At 42.4% G+C, this 10,510-nt stretch overlaps 1 protein-coding gene across 1 annotated transcript in view; it reads right to left on the minus strand.

Annotated features, from left to right (window-relative positions):
* LOC123521511 (transient receptor potential cation channel subfamily M member 6-like) overlaps positions 1-10,510 on the minus strand; it is a 91,788-nt gene that overhangs the window by 7,018 nt on the left and 74,260 nt on the right. Inside the window, exons 5-7 of the mRNA XM_045288588.1 lie at positions 9,099-9,312; positions 4,426-4,547; positions 970-1,141 (exon numbers count right to left, since the gene is read on the minus strand). Of these exons, the coding sequence (XP_045144523.1) occupies positions 970-1,141; positions 4,426-4,547; positions 9,099-9,312 (508 nt within the window). The remainder of the gene's footprint in view (positions 1-969; positions 1,142-4,425; positions 4,548-9,098; positions 9,313-10,510) is intronic.

Genomic DNA, 10,510 nt, shown 5'->3' on the forward strand with positions numbered 1-10,510 from the left:
TGGACAACAGAAAAGTGGGTGAAGGGAGACATCATCGGTCAGTGTAAGACATGAAAAAATAATAATAACTTATTAATTATCAAGCGTTCATGAGGGAGGGAGGGTGGGGGAGGGAAATGAGGAACTGATACCAAGGGCTCAAGTAGAACAAAAATGTTTTGAAAATGATGATAGCAACAAATGTACATCCACGACTGTGATAAGAGTTATACAAGCCCCAATAAAATAATTAAAAAATAAAGAAAACAAACAACAAAAAAAGAAAGGAAAAGAAATGACATCTTCCATGGTTATCAAAGTTTTTGTCCACTCTTCTCAGGCTAGTGTTCTTACTGCTCTACCACCAATACTTCTTTTCCTGATATCCGTCCACTCCTAAAAACTCTCCACGCTTCAGCGACAACCTCTATCCTTGTATGAAACATCCCCTAAATATGCTGTCATCCAAAGGTTTTCCTCTCATTACTGTCACCCACAATTCTACTTCACCTTACAGTCAGTGGACTTCTGGCCATGTGTTCACACATCCTCATGTAATCTCCGGCTGCTCCAGGGCAGGGGCTGATGTGGTGACATTGAGGGTTCAGTGGTATAACACTCAAACACTCAACTACACAAGACTTGCATTTGATTCCCAACCAGTGAACCTCACATGCCACCACTCATCTGGCAGTGAAGGGCTATGCGTTGCTATCCTGGTGAGCAGGTTTCAGTGGCGTTTTCAGATGAAAACAGGCAAGGATGAAAGGCTTTGCAAATCGCCAATGAAAGCCGGGTCACAAGAGTTCCATCTGCCAATGAACATAGGGATGATGCAGGACTAAGCACATTTGCACAAGGAGTACCTATAAGCCAGGGTCCAATTCAGCGGCAACTACCAACATTCTCGGTAGATAACCAATGGAGTGCCTTGCTCACCACAGTGCCCTGCCCCACCCAACACACACACACAATTTCCTCAGTACTCACGGCTGTGTATTTTCTGCAGAGAAAGATACTTTTCCAGATTCCTCCTCAGCTTCATTTCATTTCCATACTTGCCCACAGTGCCATCATCTGACAAGATGAAGTGTGAGTGCATGCTGTTGAGTGTGGTGAGCTTGCTGAGGGGGTTGCCCAGAGTCTGGTACAAGCAAACCACCTGAGAGACAGCAAGGACAAGGAGGGGTCAGAGCTGAAGATTACTCCCCAGCCTCGGCAACTCCCAACTAGACTGCTGAGCTGTTTCCAAAATTGAAGAAATGGTATTGGTCCACAGAGCTGTTCTTCTCAAACTATCTGTAGTGAAGGAGCAGTTTGCTTTTTTGGGTAATTTCCCATTCATAATGGATCAATATGCAGTCCTGTTAGTTGTACATATAAATGACAGCTACAGACAAAAGTTCAACAACACCTATAAAGAAAGAGCTACAGAAGCAGCTTTGTAGCATCATTCTTTTTACACACATAATTATTTTACTATGTATCAATATAATGAGATTTCTTCTATCATATTATTCTGATCAAATATATATTCACACACTACTCTATATATCCACATATTAATAAAAACAGTAATGATACACACAAACTAATAACTGTGGCTATATTCTATACACCTTCTGTAGTATTTTATATTTTCACTAAAAATAGAAAAATTAATGCATTGATATTCATTTTATAAAGTCCACTCCGAAGAACAAATTCAAATAGGTAGTCTTAAGGAATAAAGAGATAGATAGAAAGATGGATAGATAGACAGACAGACAGATAGACAGATGTAGATGGATGGATGGATGAATGACTAAACAGGAGTAAATCACTAATCTTCCCTGCTTCACTATGCACAGACTATTACAAGAAACTAAGATTTTGCTCCAAGCAGAAGAGAGGCCATTGAAGGTTTTGCACAGAGGAATGGCCCAATCTCACTTAGAGGAGCCGTTCTGACTACTATGCAAAAAATTAGTTTCTGATAAGAGACCACGGAAAAATTGTGGAAGACTATGACAATCATCCAGGCAAAACACAACTCAAACCCACGGTCATCAAGTCCATTAGAGCTCACAGTGACCGTACGTGCTAGAGTACTCACAGTGACCGTATGTGATAGAGTACTCACAGTGGCCGTACGTGATAGAGTACTCACAGTGACCGTACGTGATAGAGTACTCACAGTGACCGTACGTGATAGAGTACTCACAGTGACCGTACGTGATAGAGTACTCACAGTGACCGTATGTGCTAGAGTACTCACAGTGACCATAGGTGCTAGAGTACTCACAGTGACCATATGTGCTAGAGTACTCACAGTGACCATATGTGCTAGAGTACTCACAGTGGCCATATGTGCTAGAGTATTCACAGTGACCGTATGTGCTAGAGTACTCACAGTGGCCATATGTGATAGAGTACTCACAGTGACCATTTGTGCTAGAGTACTCACAGTGACCATAGGTGCTAGAGTACTCACAGTGACCGTACGTGCTAGAGTACTCACAGTGATCATATGTGATAGAGTACTCACAGTGACCGTAGGTGATAGAGTACTCACAGTGACCATATGTGATAGAGTACTACAGTGACCGTAGGTGATAGAGTACTCACAGTGACCGTAGGTGCTAGAGTGCTCACAGTGACCGTATGTGATAGAGTATTCAGTGACCGTATGTGATAGAGTACTCACAGTGACCGTATGTGATAGAGTACTCACAGTGACTATATGTGATAGAGTATTCACAGTGACCGTATGTGCTAGAGTGCTCACAGTGACCGTATGTGATAGAGTATTCACAGTGACCGTATGTGATAGAGTACTCACAGTGACCGTATATGAAGGAGTACTCACAGTGACCATAGGTGATAGAGTACTCACAGGGACCATATGTGGTAGAGTAAAACTACTCCATAGGGTTTTCAGGATTATAGATCATTAATGGGGGAGTTGGTGGGTTTGAACTGACCTATGGGTTAGTGGACTAACACATAACCCACTGTACCTCCCAGGCTCCTTCTCCAGGTCCAGATATTGGTGTGTTGGACCTCTTCAAGAACAGTGGAGGAAATGAAAAGTCAGATTCTAAATGTATTTAGAATAGAGTTCACATAGTTACTAGATAATTAATAATAATACTAGAGTTCACATAATTACTGATGGGTCAGTATTTGAAGTGTGAGACAAAAATCATTATGGATTACTCCATGGTTTGGGGCCTGAGTAATTCCAAAGATGGCTTTGACATTTTAAAGATGGGGTCAGGGTGTCCTTACTTGCCCTGTATTGGAATATGATGAGCAGCAGTTAAAAAGTTCCCCTTTTTGCACAACTTATTAATAGATCTTGCTGAAAAGAAGTTGTGGGAAAAACACTTGCAGGGCAAACAAAATTTGCTAAGTTCTGTGAATACCCCCTAAGCATTTGATCAGAGAATCTAATGGAAAGTTTTGGTGAAAAAAAAATTACCTGTGTGGCAACAACAATGAATTTAGAACTTGATGTGGAACAGCTCAAAGGCTATTTAGAAAAGAAATAGGAAATCAGGACTCCCAGGATTTGGAAGAGGAAAGGAAGGCTGAAGAAGACAGGAAAGCTGAGACAGAGGGAGGAGAGTTGTCCACAATGTCACGGAAGTATTAGGTGGAGCTCCTCCTGAACTGAAGGAGCCCTTTCAGTGGGTTGAAACATGTTCCCAAAGGTTGTTCACTTTGCTAACGTTAACAGGAAGTTTAGGGAAACTGAGTCGCTGCCACGAAATACATGAAGTAAAAATGACAGAACCATGTGGACAACTCCTATTACTTGTCTGACTAGAAACGCCACCCCCATTCCCACAGGTCGCCCAGAATCTGCCACAGTGAAGTTACTGCCCCAACTGATAAGATGACAGAATCGTCCAACTCTTCATCATTGGCAAAGAAAATTCTTATGATTTGTATGGTTTTTGTATACACACACGCATTAAAATATCTAGGTAAATGTGAACGACTTAGTTCAGAGCCACCAGCCTCTGAGAGAGAGAGAGAGAGAGAGAGAGAGAGAGAGAGAGAGAGAGAGAGAGAGACAGGAGGCTCTCTGGTCCCATCAAGGTTTACAGCCTCGGGAAACTACAGGGACCACTCAGACCTACAGGGTCACTATGAGTTAGAAACAAAGCAAAGAGGTGAGTTTTGAAATTTATATGTAATATTTCTATTATCCCAAAACAAGTAACAGTTGGATTCATACAGCTGCTGATAATAAAAGACACTAATGGTGTGCTGTTGTTGTTTTTAATGAAGTATTTTACTTCTGTCGGAAATGACTAGTACTTATCTGCTCAGCTCCTGTCGTAGCTGGGGACTACCTGTATTAAATTTGAGCTATTAACAAGACATCCGAGTGCAGTAACAAGTTAGTTAATGGATGTAGGTTCATTTCCACTTAGGGTGAAGTAATGTTTCACTTACATCTCTTCCAATAAGATCCCTCTGGTTCTCAATGACACCCCAAGGAGGGATTCCGACTGTCCAGATTTTTCGCAAGTGGGAGGAATGGGCTTTCAAGGCATCGCCAACGTGCTTGGACACTCCTGTGAACACAAGTCTAGAAGTCAAACTCTCAAGTCATGCAAAGCACCGTGGCTGCCAAAAAGAAGCATGTAAGCAAGCACAGGTTTCCCTGCTACCTGACAGTTAACTTTCCTGTGAAACTTTCCTAAGGTGAAATGCTGTACAGCAAAGAAACAATTACCATTCATTCCAATGGGAATTTTATTATGAGCTTTCCAGACCTAAAGTATAAACTACCGATTCATATTAAACAACATAAACACCCTAAGCACCTCTAACATAGAGTTTTCACACCATTCAACGCTATGGAGGTTTGAGGCGGAGATGCAAGTTCCTGGAAGGAGCTTGCCAACCTCACTCGTACTGCTGTGGATGGAAAAGGGTGGGCGCTGCCTTTGTAAGGCTGCCTGCAAAACAAAGGGCTGAAGCTAGTTTTGATCCCACAACCCCACCGCCCACATTTCTATTTTTTTATTATTTTTTTTTATCCACCCACATGTCTTGAAAGCAAAAATCCTCCTGGGATTTCTTTCAGTTCGTGAAAACAGGTACTAATGGAAGTCTTTCGTAAAAGTAAAGTGAATTTTTGAAAAGCGAGGAGTTACCTGTTATACAAAAGGTAAAAGCTTAGGGAAAGTGGCTGGGACCGAATAATTTGCTTCTAAAACCTGGCCTACTTCTACTCCCTCTCAAAGCCTCTTTCCTTAGTGCTGGTCTCTCCACCTGGAACGTGTCCGGCTCCTTGTGGGCATGTTGTGCATGCAAGCTGACCTCAAACCCTGCTTTCTTTCCCCTGGCCAGAAAATCCTGAGCATTGCCCTCTTGAGCAAGGCCGGCCCTGACATCCAGGCCATCCGGGCTCTCCCTCTACTCTATCCACGGTGCCGCCTGACAGCCTCGACCTGCAGCCCTCGTTTCATTCCCGGACGATTTTTAAAAGGCACATTTTGCCTCCTCGGTTCTGAGGTGCGGCCTGAGCTTCTGCATTACCAGCAAAGCCCCCCACCCCCATCCCCTGAGACCAGACTGCTGGTCCCTGGACCACTCCTTCAGCAGCCAGGCCACACAGGAGTTGTGATCCAATGGGGTCAGATCCTGATTGCTGCTTAAGCAAGCCCCAAGATTCCCTAATTCCCATTTCTTTGGTTCATAGGAACTATTTCCATGATCTTCACACTGTTGTATTTCTATTTCTATTCCTTGATTGTCCCTAAAATAAAAGAAGCATGAAAGGGAAGGAAAAGAATCTTAAGATAAAGCCTTGAAGGCAGTGAGTTCTTCAAAGAAAATCTTTGCCTCCGTTTACCTTTTTCTGAACTCTGTGAACCATGCCTACCTACCCCCCACCACCACCTCTTTTTTTTTAACTGGAAATAAAACACAGAGTGTACAGTGGACTTAGACCTCTGCCAACCTCATTTCCTACCAAGCACGTGAAGCGGCAGTGACCTTAATGAAAGGTACGACGGGATGGACTCCTGAGTTACCCATTAGTGATAGGACGAGCCCCTCGGTTTTACTTTGTTTTGCTAGGTTTTTCTCTGCAGTCATTATGCCATTCCTTTCTTTCCAGTCAGGCCCCAAAGGAATTATTTGTTCAATCAAAATGTGTTGCTGATTCTAAGGTCCCTCCGGATTGGTAGGAGTGGTAAATGAGTCTGTGCAATAGACTCATCCCAAGAGATGCCATTCGGAGGGGCTTCATAAAGTTTGTGGGAAAATTGAATTGTACATGAACTTTTTAAGTCCCCACATAAAATATTCTAAGCCAAAGCCCATTTAAGGTGGAAACTTGTTAGGAAAAAACCCTCAAAAAAAAAGCTCACTGCCATAGTATCAACTCTGACGCAGAACAACCAATGAAAGAGAGTAGAATGGCCCCTTGGAGCTCTGAGATTGCCGATCTTTACGGGAGCAAACAGCCTCAATTTCTCTCACCTGCGCACCTTTGTCAGGGAAGGGCCCCCCAAATGCTGTCCACTCAGATGAGTGACGGAACAGGAGTGAGACGGCGTGAAGGCAGAAAGTGGTCGAGACGGGCAAAGATCACGCTGCAGCTCTCACAAGCCTAATTCGGTCTATCAGTCGTGTGAGTGCTGCAGGCAAGGTGTACTACAGCAACAAATACCAGTGCGTGTGGTTGAAAAATGTACAAGACACTTCATGCCACCTTATGTTGATCTAAAGGGATGGGCAAAGTAGACTAGGAGGTACTGGCTACAGTCCAAGTGGGAAGATCCAAAAGAAGAAACACAGAGAAAAACTGAAACCCACAAAGTTAATAACTGATTGCTCAGAGAGGATTTATGGTGGCATGGTCTCAGCCCCAGCTAGGCAACAGACATTCTTCAGAAGCTGGACCCTCCAAAAAGCTAATCAATTGAGGGAAGAGTCTAGATATCTGTGGATGTTTTGGTGTGGGTGTGGTGTGGTGTGGTGTGGGTTGGGTTGGGTTAGTTTTAAAAGCTCCCCAGATGATGCTAATGTGCAGCCAGCTCATAAATACTAGTGCAAAGGGTAAAGTTAGCCTTAAAATGCCCCTACCTGAAATTCTAAGGGATATAAAGGAGAATCCATGAGAAGCAAATAGAGATAAAAGTATTGCGGTAATTACGTAATTTCATCTCAATTTGATAAATAAAGTGAAGGAGTGAGCTGTGATAGTTAAGTTTTTGAGCCAACATGGCTCCTGTAGAAACATGTGGGCAGAGCTTAACCTGTCAATCAAGTTGCAGTTTGATTGGAGGCTGGCCAAAATAAAGGCTGACCTCTTCCTCTTTCTCCCTGAAGTGGACCACACCCTCTCTCTCTGCTTCACCTTCCTGTTGACGAGCTACTTTGAGCCACGCTGATGGCAGCCAGAGCCCTGCAGATGCGTCCACCACCATTGTATCTTCAAGACTTTGTACCCAGTGATCTCCCTGCATTCTGCACCATTGAATGTGGCTGTGTGAGTCAGAAGAGGGATTTATGAATGAGTATCAGACTTAAGGAGTGTTATTGGACTTATGGACTTGATCTGGACTGGGCTGGGATGTTTGCTTGATGTATAACTACTTCTGGATATAAAGCTCTGTCTTACACATGTATGAGTGTTCCTGGGTTTGCTTCGCTAGTCAACCCAGCCTCACACAAGTGCCTTGTTAATGACGTAGTTATAAGTAAAGTGAAGAGGTGAGCTGTGAGGGGGTTTTCGCCACTGCCATCAAGTCAATGCTGACTCACAGCCGCCTCCCCATGGGTTTCCAAGAATGTAACTATTTACGGGAGAAGAAAGTCCTGTCTTTCTCCTGTGGAGCAGCTGATGTTTTCCAAATGCCAACCATACGGATGACAACCTAACCCATAACCATTCCATAACCAGGGCTCCCTTACATTGGCGAAGAGCAGATAATTGTTTCATATATATATATGAAGCAATATAGATATATGCTTCTATGTGTGTATGCATATATACCTATATGCATATATACCTATAGAAACATAGAAGAGGGGGTACCCCCCCAAAAAAATCAAAAAAAGCTCCGCTGGATGTCCATCAACTTCCCAAATGTGCGAAAATGTCAACTCATAGTGCATTTGGAGTTAGTTTCACCAGTTCAGACTGTTAATCAAGCTTTCTATTTAGAGGTTCTGAAAAGATTGCTTAGCAGTGTGTGACAAAAATGGACTGATTTGTGGCAGACAGGGGACGGTGTTGCCACCACAACAATGCACCTGCTCACCTCTCAGTGCATCAGTTTTTGGCAAAAACCAGCATGCCTCTCTTGCCCCTCATATACCTGAATCACCTGACCTCACTCAACACAACTTCTTTTTGTTTCTGCGAATGCAGAGGGACATGAAAGGACAGTAATTTGACAATGTAGAGGAGGTGAAGAAAAAAACAAGGGAAGTACTGTCAGCCATCCAAACAGATGAGTTTGAAAAATGTTTCCAAGAATGGAATTACAGATTTGACAAATGTATTCAGTGTAATAGAGAATACTTTGAAGGTGATCGGGTTGTTTTGTGAAAACATTTAAATACATAGCTTTAAAAAAAAATCTGGGTATTTTTGGGCATACCCCCTTGTTTAATAAATGTGTAAAACATATAAGTAAAGCAATATACATAAGCTTGTATGTGTCTATAATATAATACATATGTGAAGCATGTATATATATGAAGCAATTATCTGTTCTTGTCCAATATATTCACTGCAATTGTCATACGCATCACTGATTTCCAGTGTCTGTGAATTTGACAATGACAATATGAACTTAGCTAATGTTCATTCCCACACATATTACAAAGCTTCTTGGAGTCATGGTCCCTTCTATCTTCACTGACGTCTGAATCTCAGGAAAGCTTATTCTTTCTCGTTGCCAGAAGTTCACCGATGACAATTGCCAGATCACCGTCCAGGGCAGGCCTTTGTTCCTCCTGGGTTTACCAGTTCCTAGGGTTTTCCTCTTTCGCCTTCGCACACACATCCCCTAAGGGTGCGCAAAGCAGCGATTCGGCGTCATGCTGCCTTATCCACGGCTTAGAAAGAAGGAATGAAAAGAAGAAAGAGGAGTATACGTTACCAGTATTTATGCCTTCGGTCAGAATCCACGCCCCTGTTGTCTCTGCAGCTTTGACCAAACCTTGGCTGAAGGTCTCTTTAAGTTTGGGGGTCATTTCAAAGTTCTGTAGACCCCCCTGGACAGAGATCACCAGCTTCGGCAGTTCCATCTTCCACTCATTCAGCATTAAATGTAACAGATGATCCAGCTTGGTATCATACGATGTTCTAATGTACTGAAAGACATGCACACAACATAAAGACAAATATCAAATAAAAACAAGAAGCACCTCACAAGGCAACCCCAAACTTGGAAGAAAGTGGCCTGAGTCTCTTTAAAACCTGGTCTTCATAAAGTGAAAGTGTTTAAAGATTCCACACCCTTGGTAAACTCCTTCTACTGGGAATTACAGTAAGTCACTGCAGGGAGATCTCTGGGTTTCGAGATCGACCCGGCAGTGTTCTGTGAAAGGTCTGAGGTAAGAAAGAAATGCTTCAAATAGCTGGCAAAAATCTCTGCTGTTGTAAACCTGCTAATAAGTATCTTGGAGAAACAGGTTAAAAGTGGAATTTGTATAAATGTCACCGCTTTTAATTTAACCATTCACAAAGTCACACAATTTATATTAAAATCAAAAAGCATGGATATCAAATGTACTGAAATTTTTATAATCTTCTCATTCATATATTTTCTGTGGAATGACCCTATTGAAAACAGCTTCTCCCCAAGTAGGTATTTTCTACAAAACAGTCTTTTCTGACTAGTTACGACAACCAGAAGTCACAAGCACTGAGGGACATACAACTGGGAATCCTCAAAGCATGTTTTTGGCCTACAAGTTATTGTCTGATTGACTGTTGTCTTTCCAGCAGATGCACTCACCTAGGACCATGCATATCAAAGGAACATGACTTTGCTTGTTTAAATCTTTGCCAACCAATAGCAAGAACAAGTCCTAGTTACCAGAATGAAGGTCAGTAAGAATCAATGAGTCATAAAGCTATGCCAAAAATAATCACAGGTTATATCTTCAAGCATACAAATCAGAATTATTACATTGTTTTAGAGAACATCCTAAAAAATAAATATTAATTCTTCTTTGAATTACTTAAAAATTAATAAAAATATTCAAATTCGTGAACATGGAGATGATGCCGCTATCACAATGTAAGAGACAAAAAGACTCTGAGGAGAATCAGGCTTCAAATTACAAGTGAGGAAATTGAGCCACAGCCCTTTACTAAATGCTGACCTAGTAAGAAAACTGAAAAGTGATCTTTGTGACAGAAGGGGCCCTGCTGGTATGCTGGTCCAAGTGTTCAGGTAGTAACCAAAATGCTGACTGTTCAGTCCACCTGCTCGCTGTGGGAGAAAGACGTGCCAATTTGCTTCACCGTCTTGGAAACCCAATGAAGTCATTCTGCTGGGTTCTG

This window comes from Echinops telfairi, unplaced genomic scaffold (assembly GCF_000313985.2).
Source record: "Echinops telfairi isolate 266 unplaced genomic scaffold, ASM31398v2 ScPeMD7_22;HRSCAF=79, whole genome shotgun sequence".
Classification (NCBI taxonomy): Eukaryota; Metazoa; Chordata; class Mammalia; order Afrosoricida; family Tenrecidae; genus Echinops; species Echinops telfairi.